The 18,166-nt window shown below is 35.6% G+C and overlaps 1 protein-coding gene across 1 annotated transcript in view; it reads left to right on the forward strand.

The window, feature by feature from the left end:
* LOC138715782 (hemolymph lipopolysaccharide-binding protein-like) overlaps positions 1–16,529 on the forward strand; it is a 30,026-nt gene extending 13,497 nt beyond the window's left edge. The window contains exons 3-5 of the mRNA XM_069848851.1: positions 6,568–6,828; positions 8,469–8,531; positions 16,253–16,529. Of these exons, the coding sequence (XP_069704952.1) occupies positions 6,568–6,828; positions 8,469–8,531; positions 16,253–16,347 (419 nt within the window). The 3' untranslated portion in view covers positions 16,348–16,529. The remainder of the gene's footprint in view (positions 1–6,567; positions 6,829–8,468; positions 8,532–16,252) is intronic.
* Positions 16,530–18,166: the final 1,637 nt, after the last annotated feature.

An 18,166-nucleotide genomic window follows, 5' to 3' on the forward strand; every position in this document is an offset into this window, starting at 1 on the left:
TTCCAACAAAGTGTTATGCAATGCATTCCACACATATCAAAGGGTATTTTAAAGAATTTTTTTTTTAATTTAATTTACCGGAAGCAACAATAAAAGTGCGCGAGTGATTTAAAAATCCATAACGCAGGAAGTTTAAAAATGGCGTCTCAACATCCGATAAGGGCACAAATACCCACAAAATGTTATGCTATGCATTCCACACATATCACAGAGTATTTTAAAGAATTTTTTTTTTTTGAAAATTTAATTTACCGGAAACAACAATAAAAGTGGGCGAGTGGTTTAAAAATCCATAACGCAGGAAGTTTAAAAATGGCGACTCAATATGCGATAAGGGCACAAATATCCACAAAATGTTATGCTGTGCATTCCACACATATCACAGAGTATTTTAAAGATTTTTTTTTTTAATTTAATTTACCGGAAACAACAATAAAAGTTGGCGAGTGATTTAAAAATCCATAACGCAGGAAGTTTAAAAAATACGCACAAAATGTTATGCTATGCATTCCACACATATTACAGAGTATTTTATAGAATTTTTTTTTTAATTTACTCATTTTTCACCAAAAAATTCCATCCTCTCCCCTTAAGGGAATGTAGATCGGTTCAAAGTAAGTATTTCGAGACAAGAACTGTGGTACGTCTCAGGGATCTGTAGCGTACAAAGACGAAACAAGACTTCTGCGCAAGAGGTATGTGGGAGGGCTAGGGCCAATGATCGCTCTTGGGGGAGGTGTTGGTTGAACGAAGAGACTAATCGCTTGCAGAGAGGGGATTATTTCTATCAGAACTCTACCTGGGCAAATCGCAATATAGCGAACGTAGAAGCTCCGCCCACGACCCCTTCCACTTTTCTCCTACTAGCTCATCAGGCACTCTACGTCATACATGGGCACATTTTTCGGTTACGTGAGGCACTCGATTTGAAATAGTTTGTTTACTAGGAGAGGAGACTGCAGAGTAGGATGGGAAATATAAACTGCTGTGACCTGCGTCACCTTATCGTAATCGCTAAGGCGGTCAATGGCGAATTATTAGGAAAGTGCTTGGTTAACGTGAGAGACTCGAAAACTTTTATTCAATTGGCAAATTAATTCGGCAGCTTTAATCATAAACCTCTTTACTATTTCTCCATCATTGAATTGATTTAAATCACAGGCGAGAAATTGCGTAAGTAGCCTATAATATTCCATCACGTTGTCTACGTTTATTTTCTTGAATATTCTGGCGTTTATCAAGATTACTTAATAGATTTTCACGTTCTCGACCTAAAATAATTTCAGAAAATCATATTTCGTTTTCTACGCACATTTGATATATATATATTTTTATAAATTTCTTTTGGAAATAATACGTACAGACCACATTTAATTTCTCGTAACTTTTAATGCAGCGTGTTTAAGGTATAATGTCGTATTTAGTATATTATGCAAATACTATAAATTTTCTTCGGAATAGTACGAAAAATAACATTTAATTTGTCTTACCTTCTAATTCAGCATGTTCTTTATGACGTAAGGAGTAATGTCGTTGTATATTAACGGTCATACTAATAAAAATTCTAAATACAGACGTTTAACTGTCTTATACTTATACAATGAGTAGCTCGTTTATAAGTCGTGTGTAAATTCCTTACTAATAATCACTACAAACGTCGTGTATAACAGTATAACTGTTACACAGCTACGTCATAGTTTCGTCATTACTTCGTTACGAAAGGTAATAGAATATCTGACGTTCTCTACTGGATCCGGTAGAGCGCTCTAGTGTGGCATGTTAAATATCGATAGTACAACTGGCTCTAATCGATTACCACACTACATTTTGGTCAAAGAGTACAAGCTACAGCAATATTATTCTAATAATTCTATGATCTTTGGTTTGTTCTTCTGTGGTTACAAGGTAAACATCATCATAAAAAGACAGTCGATACGAACAGCTGTTAAAGGGGCGGCCATTTTTTCCCTATATAGGCTACAACGCTTAAACAAGGGGTTTCGTGTATATAACTACTGCAAATCAATTCCTATTGTATAGTTACAGCCTGTTTATACGTCCATAGCTTATTCACGATTTATTAGTAACTTTTCTGTCTCAACTCTGCATAAGTCTCGTATAAAAACTATACACGGTTTATTAGTAAGACTGTTAATGTATTAATGCCTAATAAGATTTTCGAGCATAACATACATCGTATGTTCTCCGCTTCTAAACAGTAAAAAAACTCTTCCTCCCATTTCTCAAGAAATAATCGTTTTCTAACGCGTACACACTGCTTTGATAATGCCATTATGACACCACTGATATTGCTTATGAAACTGATATAGAACCTGCCCACGCCTAGGAGCTGCGTGAGGGAGGAAAGGGGACTGTGAAGATGATGTCACTCAGAGCGATAAGCTCTGTGAAAGTCAGCGAGGCACAAATTCTCAAGTGAGGCACGATGTCCATCTCTGCTCTACGTCATAGGCGAGTGTTGTGTCTAATACACATTTCATGTGGGTGGGGATAACTTCCCCTACTGGCGTTTGCTATATTGCGATTTATCCCTCTACGCTTCTACCACGAGGACCTTACCCCTTAGCGGCCTCGAGCTGATGCTTCCCGCAATACACTATACTTTGGCACAGATAGACTCTGCTCCTAGTTACTCTAGCCTACAGATTTCTGGGACGGATCATAGGGGTCTGCGGGTTCAAACTTGAACGTAATGGCGTGAAATATTTTTTTTCGGCCAGTACGCCATCGAAGGAACCTGTACGAGGCACAACGATACATTCGGAAATGTGTCGGATACAATATCGCTATGTCTCTGGCACAATCGGTAAACATTGTAGATGGTTTCTGTCAGAGAATGAGGTCCAAAGTTGGGACTTCAGCAGGTACTTTTTAACTTATGGTTATGTAACATTATGTACCTGTGCGAAAATGATTCAATATTGAAAGCTCCTTCGTCACGGAAAATGCGAACATATTTTTGGGACGTACTGTTTACTATGACCGTAAGGCTACTAAGTCTGTATAAGCGGTCTTGGATCTGTGTGGAGGACGGTTGAACTTCATTAGTAGAAAGGGTGGGAGTGAAGTACATTAAAAAACTCAGGTACATTAAAAATTGAAGTAAAAATAAAATGATGTCCCTGTATTACTGCTTTTAAGTCAAGAATTCATAAATGGTTAGTTTTAAATCCTTTATATTCAATTGAAGAGTATTTAGATTTGAAACACATAAATATGGGTATATAATTATGAATTTTTTAATATAATATAAGCATTGTACTCGTATTTTTCTATGTAAGTTTTATTTCACACTCTCTTGCATGTAATACGCTCTATGAGAAATGAAATACAAAGTATGAAATATGACAAACATTTTTACCAATACATTTTCGTATGAACTGGGTTCTCAAATTAGGGAAGGATCTTATATTAAGGGTCCTTATCCTGAAAGTTATTCAAAGTGGTGGGGAAGCTACATCAGTGCCCCAAAACTTTCATTCTGAAAGTATTTATTGATTGATTGATTTATCCATTAATTTATTGATTTATTGACTTATTGATTGATTTATTTATTGACTTATTTATTTATTGAATTATTTATTGATTTATTTATTTATTGACTTATATATATATATATATATTTATTTATTTATTTATGTATCGACTTATTTATTTATTTATTGACTTATTGATTTATTTATTTATATATTTATTTATTGATTTATTTATTTATTTATTGACTTATTTATTTATTGACTTATTGATTTATTTATTTATTGGCTTATTTATTGACTTATTGATTTATTGATTTATTTATCCTTCCTATTATGTTCGAAACTTTGTCACACATGTTGTGAATGGGTCAGTTTGACCCAGGATTTGAAAAATGGATATAATGGTAAAACGTCTTCTTTTATTTAAGCATTGGTTCAAAAAAAGCAAATAATATCCTATTTTCCAATGTGTGAACACAAAATAATTACCAATTTAGTCTATGCAAATGTTGCAATAGGCCTAAAATGTTTGCATGATCTTGGCAGAGGAACGCTTTGCACCTATTGCATTTTTGATAGTAATTTGGTCTTTCTTCGGTCTACATTTCTTTTTGTTGCACTTTCTTCTGAACTCGTTCCTGGAACATTTTCCAAACTTAGTTTTATCTTCTGAGGCAGGCTTCTTGTCATCTTTCTTTTTTCTCGCATTACTTGTGTTAATTTTAGGCCTAGTCCAATTCCTTCAGGAACAATCTTCATCTGTACAATTTATTTGGATTGTACTCGCATGAACATATAATACATAAGCATTTATTCCTGCAATATCGAGTACATTATAAAACACACAATCAGACGATCTTTTGGTACTCCTTTTGCAAGAGTAACTGCTGGCACGTTTATCCGTGATGTCAATTCCTCCCTTCGTTTTGTTGCAATGTAATATGATGTCAGGCTTTCTGTGTTCTTCTCAAGATGGACTGCAGTCGTGATGCATTGTGGACAGCAAAATCACTGATTTATTCTTCTAAGACACATGCGACACCATAGTTATATCGGACTGAAATCCGAAAATGCTTGGACACCCTGGTCTCGTGCAGTTCAGCTGCATATCTTTTTTTTTGTTTTTTCTCAGAGTTCTGACTAACGTTAGATTCCTCTTGAGAAGTTCCTCGGCCAAAATATAATAATCTGTATGCTACAGCCCACGAAGGGCCAAGACCGACCAGCCGGCTACTAGCCTCACGGCCACATGCCGAAGCAGAGGTGAACGATCATCCAACCAGAATGGAGGTATCGTGTGGTTAGCATGATGAGCCCCCGCAGCCGTTATAGCTGGTTTGCGTAACCGGATTTCGCTACCTATCATAGCTCCCCAAGTGCATCACGATGCTGGGTGGGCACCGGTCCCATACACTGGCAGAAATTTCATGAGAAAATTTCTTCCCCCATGAGGACACGAACCAGCGCACATTCCGTAACGCGAGTCCTAGGCAGGATACCTTAGACCACGACGCCATGGATTGGGACCGGCCAAAATATAGCCGGTAAAAAAATTGTTCGTGGTGATGTTTCGATCAGTCTTTTCAATGCTACCAACATTTCTGCCTTGGTTTGTTTCTTGTGGTCCACTTTCTGGCTTTGCTTTGCACACTTCTGCTGCGCAAACATATTATGCTGTTTTTATATCACAATTTTATACCATACTTGCCTCTGGATTTTGAAATTATGTACTGGCGGAAGGGACATTTGTCTCGAAATGGCACCAACTGCTCATATACTGTGACATCTTGGTAGGGTAAGAACATTTTTGACATGTAGAAAAAATATGTAATAGCAGCCAATTTATCATGACGTCACCTAACTTTTCGGACTGATTTGTTGTCAAACCTGAGAAACCTGCTAATAGCATGAAAAAATTGAAGTGATACTGTTGCACAGAAAACAGGTCTACTATACATACTGTCCCATAGTTCTTGAAGTGAATATCCAGCAGATCTGTACACACCGGCTAATATCAGTGTGAGTGAGTGAGTGAGTGAGTGAGTGAGTGAGTGTAAGAGTGTGAGAGTGTGTGTGTAAGAGTGAGTGTGTGAGATGAGTGTGTGTGAGAGAGAGAGTGTGTGTGTGTGTGAGTGTGTATCGGAACACAACAACAGTACGTAACTCATAATTAAAATCAAAATCCGTGACTGGATCTAAATGACCCAAACACAATAAATGTGTCAAAGTGAAAAAATATGACGAAGTACTATATTTTTGTGGCTAAAAGTAATAGGAAATATTCATAATGATGTTTTTTAGGATTACTCAAAGTCCTGTCACATTATCGCTGTTTTTGTAGGTTTTGTGTTAATTTTAGTAAATGCAATGGGTCATTTAGACCCATTCACAATAGGAAGGTTATTTATATATTTATTAATTTATTTATTGACTTATTTATTTCTTTATTTATTGACTTATTTATTCAATTATTTATTTATTTATTGACTTATTTATTCAATTATTTATTTATTGACTTATTTATTTATTTACGGTATTTAATTATTGACTTATTTATTGAATTATTTATTTATTGACTTATTGATTTATTTATTTATTTATTGAATTATTTATTTATTGACTTATTTATTGAATTATTTATTTATTTATGTATTTATTGACTTATTTAATTATTTATTTACTGACTTATTTATTTATTTATTGACTTATTGATTTATTTATTTATTGACTTATTTATTTATTTATTTACTTACTTATTAACTTATTGATTTAATGATTGATTTATTTATATATTTATTTATAGACATTGATTTATTTATTTATTGACTTATTTATTTATTGACTTATTGATTTATTTATTAATTGACTTATTTTTTTATTTATTTACTTATGGATTTATTTATTTATTGACTTATTTATTTATTTATTGACTTTTTGATTATTTATTTATTAACTTATTGATATATTTATTTATTTATTGACTTATTGATTTATTTATTGACTTATTGATTTATTTATTGACTTATTGATTTATTTATGTATTTATTTATTTATTTCTCTAACTTATCAGAGCCACCTCGTCCGCACTACGAGTTCGTCCCGGGATTAGGTTACTACAAATTCCACAACAAGGGTAAGCGGTGGCAGGACGCGAAGCTGTCATGCGAGCAGGAGGGTGCGCACCTCGCCATCATCAACTCGCAGAAGGAGCTAGACGTGCTGCTGGAGTTGTGGCAGAGGCTTCCTAAGCTGTACTCCGGCTGGAAGGAATACAACATACTCATCGGCATGACTGATGCGGAAACAGAAGGCAAATGGATTACCATCTTCGGTAAGCATATAGACTCATTCTGCCTTCGAACATGTAACAACGGGGTAATAATAGGCTATACAGTTTGCCGTGGATCTTCGTTATAAACAAAACAAAAGCGAAAAAGGTTGCCATGGAAAAAAGTATATTGTTCCTTAAATAATAATATTACATATTTGGTGATAAAATCTTTAATAGGTTCTAAATTGTTGTTTTCTGCCCAAGGGTAGGTCTTTCACTGCAAACCCAGCATTCTCCAATCCTTCCTATTTTCTGCCTTCCTCTTAGTCTCCGCATATGATCCATATATCTTAATATCGTCTATCATCTTATACCTTCTTCTGTCCCGAACTCTTCTCCCGTTCACCATTCCTTCCAGTGCATCCTTCAGTTTCGTCTCACTGTCAGCCAATGACCCAACCAATTTCTATTTCTCCTCCTGATCAGTTTCAACATCATTCTTCCTTCACAAACTTTTTCCAACATAGCTTCATTTTTATGGACGATGCATGGACCCATAATTACGATCCAGAAAACAAATTGGCATTCACAGGACAGTGACGTCAGAATGTCAGGGAAAATTTACATATTACAACGAAATATAACCGAAACTCACAAATCTCACAGAACTATGGGAATCAAGTGGCCTGAACTTAATCAGACATTTTATAATTTGAAATTAGATTTTACTAGTGGGACATCAACGTCTATTATGCAGCATTACTCCTGATCTTCCAGTCAAGTTAAACGACACAATAATCACTTTTGCTTCCTGTGTTAAAAACCTTGGTGTTTACTTTGACACGCTTTTAAACTGGAATAACCAAGTAACCCATATTATCAAAAAAGTGCTTTCCATACTACATTCCTTAAACAGCATTCGAAAATTCCTTCCGCTATCACTCAAGAAAATACTAGTGGCAACACTAGTAATGCCCCACTTTGATTATTGTGACTTTCTACTGACTGACCTCAATGTCAACCAGTCGCAAAAATTACGTGTTCATAATTCTTGTGTTCGCTTCGTCTGCGATGTCCGTCGCGCCGACCACATTACCCCATCCTTCCAAACTCTAAACGGGCTACGGCTTAACGAACGTAGAAATTTTCATTCTCTTGTTCTCCTTTTCCAAGTCCTTCACACCTCTACACCTACCTACCTTGCCTCCCGTTTCAGTTACCTGTCATCATATCCTAATCTCTTCACACGCACGCATACTAGCCATACCAACACATAAGACATCATCGTATTCATCGTCATACACAATCTCGCTCTCGCGCTTGTGGAATACCCTACCCAGTGACATCAGAGACTGTCGGAATTTAGTAGCGTTCAAAAGCAAGCTTATTAAGCATTTTCTTACTGCGTAGAGTAGGTTTAATTTGTACTTAATCAATAAAAGAAATGCTTCTCTCTTCTTAACTTTTACAATAAACTGTCTAGCTTGTATTAATCTTTTAGTACTTCGATTTTTATTGTATCTGTAAATTTAATATTAATTGTAATTATAATTGTAATTGTATTCTTAATATTGTAGTTGTAATCTCCTGGTAGAGGGGAAGAGAAGGCCTCATGGCCTTATCTCTACCAGGTTAAATAAATAAATAAATAAATAAATAAATAAATAAATAAAATAAATTTATATTGTTGGCTGTTGCAGGCAAGGCCGTGTCTGAGACAGGGTTCAACGTGTGGCATCCTGATCAACCGAGCGGTGGAACGGGTGAGAATTGCGGTGTATTGGTGGCGGTATCAGGGAAACTCGCTGATTTATCCTGTAACGAAGAGGCTCCTTTTTACTGCGAACAGGAGGCGTGAAGGAATATCAAATAATAAAAACATATATACAGTAGCTATATATAGAGCCTAAAGCCGAAGAAAGTAACGCTTAATTTCAAATTAACCTATGCTTGACTTATTTCGCAACAATTCGGATTTCCAATCCGAAATAACTACACTAAGAAAGACTGAGCATGCGGGTTTCGAAGTAAGGACTGCTTTACTTTTCCCCATCCTATGTATTTCGTCTTCAAAAATCTGCAAGAATGGTCGACGGATGAATTCTTTGTGACAAAGAAGAAATAATTATGACAGACTGCTCAGTGCAAGATAAAATTCATTATTAACCAAGCTTAGGGGGGGGGGGGAATTTGTGGAGAAACGTCGTGGTAAAATTTGCAAAGGTGTGCTGTTCTTGCTACGCAATACATCTCCTGAAAAGAGTGCCTGATTGGATTTCAAAAAGTGGATGAAATTGGCTTTGAAGTGGTTCACCATCCATCATAATCCTTAGATTTACTGAAATTCTAATTATTACGTAAAACATGTATTGTCGAATTGAATTAATAAAATATAATATTTACACTTTAACACTTTAGTATAGTGTATTTTATTTCATACTAGCCGTACCCGTGCGCTCCGCTGCACCCGTTAGAAATAAATATAAAGTAATTATATAATTAAAATAGGACGTTTGATCCAGGGAAATTTCGTGTTTGATAGAAGGATAAATCGTTTAATATGTTACTTAATTTAAATTGTATTTAAAATATTAAAATGCGATCATTTTGATCAAGAGACCACTCATTTGGTGCAATGACAATTCCTATAACATGTTAATAATTGTTATTACCAATTATTTTTGGAAAAGCGAAAATTAACAGAAAAATTTTGGCTACTGATTTATTATTATGTTTATATTATATTATATTATATTATATTATACTTTGTAAAAAGTGTGTTGATAACGGATGTACTCGAATTACAAAGTTTTTCATTTGTTGGGGGAGCTCTTGAATCTCAGGAGGAACAACTTTTATAACAGCGCAACATAATCTGCTTGGCTCATTACCCAATTTTTTTGCATTGCATTTATTGCATATATATTTTATGTATTTTAACACGATTCAATTGAGCATAGTTAAAATTTGAATTATAAAATAATGGATTGCTAAGCTAACGTACTATTACTGCATACTAAATCAATACATTCTCTTTGTTCGTTAATTCTCTAAGATAAAAATGAATATGTTCATAAATATTATTTTAAGAAATACAGGAAATGAATATACAGAATAACCTATCAAGTTTTCTGTGCATAAGAAGCTATTTTAATCTTACCTGTCCTCAATTCACTCACAACTTACTGTAACAACATTATAGCATTATGTTCATCTAGAGAAACTACACTTTCCAATGATGAAATAATAATTAATTATACAAATCGGTTAATTTAGCTTCCGATATTACTTCATACAAACACAGAAACATTCTCTGTAGGCTATCTTTCATAGCTTTCGATTGTTGCGTCCAAGGCCCCTTATAGACGAAGTCATTTGTTTTTTAATTCATTACACGGCCTTAGATGGCAGTTATTTTAATTTTAAAACTCATTTATCTCATGAAATATCAGTCCTATCAAAATTTTTCAAAGACTGAAACGTATCGCAAATTATTTGTGAAGAAACTTTTGTTATGTAACATTTTTCACAAAAATCAATAATAAGCGAGATATTTCGATTTATTTAATTCAGGCCCCCTTATAACCCCCCTTTAAAATAACGTATTTTGAATGCCATATAGCCTAAAATCTAAGTTACAACGAACTTAATTCATATTCCAATTTTCATCGAAATCCGTTCAGCCATTATCGCGTGAAAAGGTAACAAACATACAGGCAGACAGACAGACAGACAGACAGACATACAAACAAAAATTTCAAAAAAGCGATTTTCGGTTTCAGGGTGGTTAATTATATATGTTAGGACAAATTATTTTTGGAAAATCGAAAATTACCAGAAAAATTTCGGCTACAGATTTATTATTAGTATAGATTATATTATACGCATAATCCATGTATCTAATATTTCCATGGTTACTGTGTAAAAAACATCGAGCTTATCACTTTATTACAAACTATTTTTGTGCGAGATCGTGCGTATTTGCTTGTTTTCCGCACAGAACCAATACGCGGTAAGTGTGAAATACCACATTCAGTATTCCCAACGTAACACACATAACAATTTCCCTCTTCTTACCGCTTAAGCGCGACATTCATTTTACTGCTTTAGGCTTTTAACATATTATTTTTAGAGACGTTTAACATAGTAATAATTATAAATTGGAAACTTACCACTGCAATTTCACCTAAATTGCACTGTTAATTATTGTTTTTAAATATTTGCAAAAATTAAGTAAAGTCTACTACTTCACGAAACTTATTGCGTTCCTGATACAAGTAACATTAAGGAAGCCGTGAAAAAATCAACAAGATTCCAGATGCCGATGTTATTACTGCAATATGTTATATAAATAATATTGTTAAAATATTAAAATGAAAAATAAATCATTACATAACCTTACCGTTTGTTTTAAGTTCTCATTTATAGACTGGGGGGAAAAAAAAGACAGACGTATATCACGGCCTGCTGGAGTATAGTGAACACAGAAAACATTTTATAGCAACAATGTTGAAGAAAGATATTTTGGTTTTCCGAAGTTGCCGTCATTAAACAGAAACGAAGATGGAGATTTCATTGCAACTAATTAGAAATTCGTCTTTCAAGTGTGTAATAAACGATCTTCGCACAAAATAATGTACGATACACAAGCAGTATGTTTGTTTTCATGTTCTCGGAAATTAAAAAAGCTCAACTACGTTTCGCTCTTTCAATCTTTTCCTCGAACATGAAAACGTCAACATACTGCTCTTGTAACGCATATTACTATTTTCTTAAGTTCATTTATATGCGCTTTAACATCTGTATTCATATCGCATGTAAGATCTCTCGGTATATCTATAAGCCGTTTTCTATTATTTCCCCTTTAGGGAGGGCACGGAATGGGACTGGCTTTCCACAAAGACCGTTCTAGTGGGCCCATTGCACTACCCGGGATAGAATGGTGTGCGTATCCCAAGGTCCCACCGCGGTACAGACCCCCCCGTGCGCCGCCAACGAACTCACCTACAGCCTACATCATCCTTTCCACTTAGGCCTCACCGCGGTTCCTCAACCCCGGTCCCACGCATAGCACTACCACCAACAACGAATGACCACATATGCAAGGGCTCCAAGTTCGACGGCGGCCCGCTGCCGACAGAAACCTAGGAAAGAAACGGAGATTATGATGAAAGACAGGAAGTGTAATTATGATGACAAAATGAATCCGACGCCCAATGCCGAAAGTTACCCAGCAATATTGCTTCAATTTGACCTGCTGTATTCAGAATTTAGAGGTGCTGTAATCAGAATTTAAAGTATTTGACTTCCATAAAATTTATAACAATGTCTCATTGAATTTCGTACATGAAAACCGAAACATGTTTAATTTATATTCATATAAATATAAAACCAAAAGATCAGACAACATTTGCTTGACAGTTCCTAAATGTACCACAACTGTAGCATATAATCACAGTAGCAACTTCAGTCCAAGGCTTTATAACATGATAATAGATAAATTCCCAAACATACTTTGCTAATGCTCCTAATTTCAAAAAAATCTATTAAAAATTGCTGTTAACAGAGGAAATGTGAAGTTCAATTATAGTGATACGTGTTTTTTCTTCTTCTTTTTTTCTTTTACTACTTTTTATTCTGTTATTGAATAAAATGTCTAAACATTAACTTATGTGGAATGTCCCCTGAACACGCGTACGTAACTTACTCTTTCTGGGGATGCAAGAGAGTTCTTATGTAAAAAAAATCAACATATATCTTTGTTCTGGCAATTGTATAGTATTCACATCCATTCATGAATGTTGATAATGATGATACACACAATTAAAAATTGGTTGAGGGAAAACCTAAAAAAAAGCTCACCAGGTAACTTGTCCGAACCTCTCTCTTTTCACGGTCAGACGCGCTAACCGTTAGTTCACAGCAATGGAGCCGTTTTTACTATTGTTGGTTTTCTGTTTCTATTGTGTGTTGTAGATGTCTTGTGTTCAGTGTTGCTAATTTAGCGATTTTCCTGTCTTTCGGCGACAATTTTTGTTACCTTTTCTATTGCTTAAATAGGGATGTGGCGACTTTTGAACTCCTATTTGGCGAGTTTCAGGACACTTCAGTTGGCAACACTGCTTGGGTTCATGTAACTGATTTTAGATTTTGGTTACGGTTTATGATACTGCTGAGTGAGACGGTGATGAAACATGGCACGTAAATTTCCAATCCGGAATTTGCGTTTGTGAATGACAGAAACCATGAAAAACCCCCAGTCAGACTGGCCGGTAACGGGGTTTGAATCGGGGACCTCCCGAATGCAAATCTCAAACGTTACCATCTAAGTCAACTCGCTAAGTAAAAGTAAAAGAGTTATTTTTAGGCAACTTACCAAGTACTAATAGTTGCTGCATTTTATGCTACTTTTATTTTGTGAATAAAATTGATAATGTCTAAATTCCTTGTCATAGAACAGTACACTCCGTTTCTGAAATCCGTAGAGTAAGTCGACGCATTTGCGTGGAGCATCCCAGATGGTAACAAATCGTTCTATGAAGAGTTTGGTGAATTCTTGGCCTACTTCATGTGATGAAAGACTTAGTGTTGATGAGGATGGAAATCAGTGAAATAATGTCAGTGTTTCTGAAGTACCTTCCCCGTTTTTTGTTTATTATTCTTTTGTATTGACTTGACACATATTTTCCCACCAGTTAATTCATGTAAGGTTTAAAACAGTTGAAATATAATTTGTCTCTCATGTGCTTAATTTTTACGTTACATTACATGATAAATTGTCCGACAGTTTGAAGAAAGACGCAATTAAGATGAATGCTAACGTAGCACCAGTGATAAGTCTTCATGGGAGATCCTTTGACGGTTTCCGTTGCAGATACTGCAACGAGATTGAAACCTTAGCACACGTACTAGGATCCTGTCAGCATGGAGAACTCCTGAGAAATTCACGCCATCATAACATCCGAAAACTAATAATACAAGCCCTTAGAAAAAGATCCTTCGAGGTCCATGAAGAGGTGCACTGCGTTACGTCTGAAGGCGGCGGAATTAGAAGAGCGGACATCGTGGCTCTAGACAAGGCTAATAATAAAGACTTTATACTGGACCCAACTGTTAGATTTGAGATGAGCCAGACCCAACCATCCGAGGTCAACAAAGAAAAACAACAAATTTATGAGCCTACTATTCCTTATTTTCGAGAAAAATATCAGATGGAAGGCACCTGGGAAGTACATGGTTTAACCCAGATAAGACTGACGTCCTATATATAGGACACCGGACGTTTCACACAAATATGTTAATAACAATGACTATGACAGACTAAATATAAGAAAAAAAATTGGAGGCAATTTATAACACACAAGGATTATGGTATCATGATTGCCGACTATGAAAATCTTACACAGCAATGTTAAAAAAATAAAACGTTCGGATCCTATATGTAGGACGTCAGTCTTATCTGGGTTAATGATCGGAGCGAGGGGCACCATCCCAAGATCAACTGTAAACACTGTCAAAACATTTGGAATCCATGACATCATTCCAAAAATAATTACTTCAACCATTAAAGGGTCTGTGGCAATTCTGAAAAATCATTTATACGGAATATCATAATTCCCCCCCCCCCCACTCTTTCTATCCGTTAGTGTGTGATTGTTACAATATATGTACAAATTTATTTTTTATTAAATTTAAGATCCTAGTTCACATTTCAATTTGACTCGTCTATTTTACTGTAATCGTTACTATTCTTATATGTGTGTTATTCTGTGCTTTTGGCAACCCAGGATGCCTGGGCAGACTATTTCTTGGAAATAAATTATATATATATGACCAGTGTGGTTGGTTAAATTATGTAGGCCTATCTGTTATTTTTCTAATAGCTCCATATGACTCAAAACATAAAAGTCTACGTTTTCTATTTTAGGTGAAATTTAATAAAGACGTAAACAAGAAAGTTAGGATATTTCATACGATTTCTGAGAAAATATTAGCTTTTTGAAGTAGCACCTTTCTCCAAACTTGTGATTCAATTGTCGATAATGGCGTTGCGGATAAAGTTAAATTTCCAGCATGATAACCGAGAAATCGCACACAACGGCTAAGGGAGTTAAGATATTAGTGTTGCGAAGTACAAAGATTCTTAATCACGTATGGGAATTTACTTGGACACAGATCATAAATTCTGCGTGAATTTTAATTTTCGATAAAGGTGTTGCGTACTGTAAGCAATACGGACCTTTATCAGGCTAAAGGAACAATGACACTTCCAGAGTGTGAAGAAACTCTGGTAATATAAAAGGTGAATGAAGCCTATAGCACGTCAACCGCTCCCAGCTTAGAAGCAGCAACGATGTTCCATCTCAAGCTTTTACTCGTCTTGGTGTTGTATTGCGTCTTGGCAGCTATGGGTGAGTGATAGTCGGATAGTTTCAAAATAAAAATCTGACTTTTCGGAAATAATTCCCTGTAAAGCTGACTTGAATAATTTCAACGGAAAAATTGTTCTGGGGCCGGGTATCTAACCCGAGGTCCTTAACTGAGCACGCCAACGTTCTACCGACTGAACTAACCAAGAACTCTCCTAGACCCCAGCTCAATTATTCCCTTTTATATCCACATACGTCAAGTGGGTTGACAAACCGTCAAAGACCCAGCATTGAGTGCACACTTTATTTGTGACTTAAATTGTGGTTTCTGAATAATGACGAGTATTATATAAATCTCACTTTTCAGGAATTGCTCCCAGTAAAGTAGACTTGAATAATGTCAAGGAAATAAATGAGCTGGGATCCCGTAGAGTTCCCGGGTAGCTCAGTTGGTAGAGCGTTGATACGTTCTGCAAAGTTTCAAAATGTTGACATCGTTTTTCTAAGAGTACTGTCTGTCATTTTCTATGCTCTTACACTTATTTTATATTGTGTTGCAAAGTGGTGTACCCGTAACCAACCTTAACCAGCCCTTTGTCTTTTGAATATCGCAACAGTAGCAGTTGGCATTGCCAACGATAATGTCGTGCCAAATAGAACAAATATTGGCTATTAAAACACATGCGAATAAACATGAAAAATCTAATACCTGACATAAATAGAACTGGAATCATTAGTATACAAAATTGATCAGTCAACGACGAGTTTAGTCTCAAATTCTCCCAAACAAAGACTAGAATATAACGGATTGTGGTCGTACCATACGGAATGTGTGATGTAGCAGAAAATATTTTCAGAAAGTGGGCAAATAGAATACATTTCACTTACTTCTACTTTCCCTTGCTAATTAAGAGCTATAGAATTGAATTACAACATAAAATTCATAGTACGGACATATTCACATTTATTGCATGAGTAGTATGTATACCTCTAGACAATAATGGATGTTCAGTGCCTTCTTACTGGTGATGGTAAATCATGTAGACAATTCAACTAAAACTATTGGGCTATTATCTATAATATTATAATCTAATATGCATATTTTATTCTTGCAGGATCTCCAGTCCAGACTTGTTCGTACACGAAAGAATGTCCTAAAGGGAAGTTTTGTCCTTTGGCGCCTGGATATACTACAGCGTATTGTGTGTAACTTGGAAATTCAAAGGGTAATACATTGTCATTGTTTAAAAAACGAAAAATAAAAATAATAATGGATTTCATCAACTGAAAAATTTGGAGCATTGATTTGCAGAAGACAAGTATACATCCAATCTGAGAGCATATCTCAAATTAATTATAAACGTTTACAGTAATTTTATGCAGCTAATATGATCATCACTTCCGAAATAACGGACACTCTTGGCGTCACTCTAAACTTCTGAAAGTACAGTAGTTTGCAGTGACTATAATATACAGGGTGTTTATATAAAAGTAGTGTAACATGTGCACACCAGGTAGCAGGCCTACTTGTCAAAACTACAGTGAAGGTCAAAATTTCCTGAAGTTTCTCGAGAACCAATAACATGCAACTGTTCTGCGACGTTGTCAAACCTACAGATCCGGTGATGCGTGTTCCACCGAACTCTCCTGCCGGGAGGAATGAGCGACCGGTGTTGAAAACAGATTGCGTTCTTAATAACAGAATAGTGTAATGCAATAATAAATAATATATTCATACAATAATAAATATTGTTGTATTAAAAAAGCTTATCTTAAAGAGATGTTTGTAATTCCAAGGGAAAAGCATATGGTATGTTTTCAAAGTAATTTAAATCCTTCGCTGTTATGGGTGTAATAATATGTTTTCTAGACGAGACGAACAATAAATTTCTAAACACTCTGTGTTTTCGCTTTTTGCACTTCTCCGCATACAACTGACACGGTTGGCACACTTACTGAACACGCCTCGGCAGTTATTTTTCGACACTTACAAAAATTAAAAGTTGTACAGTAATAGTGTTTTCTTCGGACGAATATTTTCTAAAGATATTGTAGGCATTAAATATCATTTTTCAAACTTTACTACTATTTTCACTGGATCTATTACTTTCACTAGTCCTGGCCTTAGCGAATGACATAATTGAACTTTAGTTACTTACTTACTGACTTTTAAGGAACCCGGAGATTCATTGCCGCCCTCACATAAGCCCGCCATTGGTCCCTAACTTTATACTACTAAAAATAAATAAAGTAAGAAACTGAAAGAACACCCAGAAAATGGTTGATACACACCAAATGATTGATTTCACTGACAGACACAAAGCTTGTCCAATACCTACACACAACGTAAATAGTAGGCCTAATCGAACTGGCTTCCTCGACTCTCGCTTCATGATTATTTTTGATTGGATGTTTATGTTGCTAAACGATACTGTTTACAGTTAATAGTCTTTGTACTTCGAAAAGTTTTCTTATCGTCGTCGTGGAAAACCATAAGAAGCATGAATTAGCTGATACAAGATTAAGCAGCATAAAATCAAACCACTTAGCGTAGGTTTGAGGTTCTTGTTTTTATATATTCAGAAAAATAATGTCATTCAAGTTCCCAGGAACATACCGGTACGAGCGCTGGCCTTCTATGCCCACGGTTGCGGGTTCGATCCCGGGCCAGGTCAATGGCATTTAAGTGTGCTTAAATGCGACAGGCTCATGTCAGTAGATTTACTGGCATGTAAAAGAACTCCTGCGGGACAAAATTCCGGCACATCCGGCGACGCTGATATAACCTCTGCAGTTGCGAGCGTCGTTAAATAAAACATAACATTAACATACCGGTACGTGTTGAGACATGGACCATGCACTGCGGCCTATGACCCTCATCTGTTTGTTGAGTAAGAGGTTATCAATGTGGTTACCACGTTTTGTACACATCGTTCAGCCTTATGTCTCAGAGAATCACGTCTCGAACACACCTATGTAGCTGCTCTCAGATTTGATATGCATTGCACGAGTATATATGCTCCTACTAT

The sequence above is a fragment of the Periplaneta americana genome, chromosome 2 (genome assembly GCF_040183065.1).
Source record: "Periplaneta americana isolate PAMFEO1 chromosome 2, P.americana_PAMFEO1_priV1, whole genome shotgun sequence".
NCBI classification, from domain to species: Eukaryota; Metazoa; Arthropoda; class Insecta; order Blattodea; family Blattidae; genus Periplaneta; species Periplaneta americana.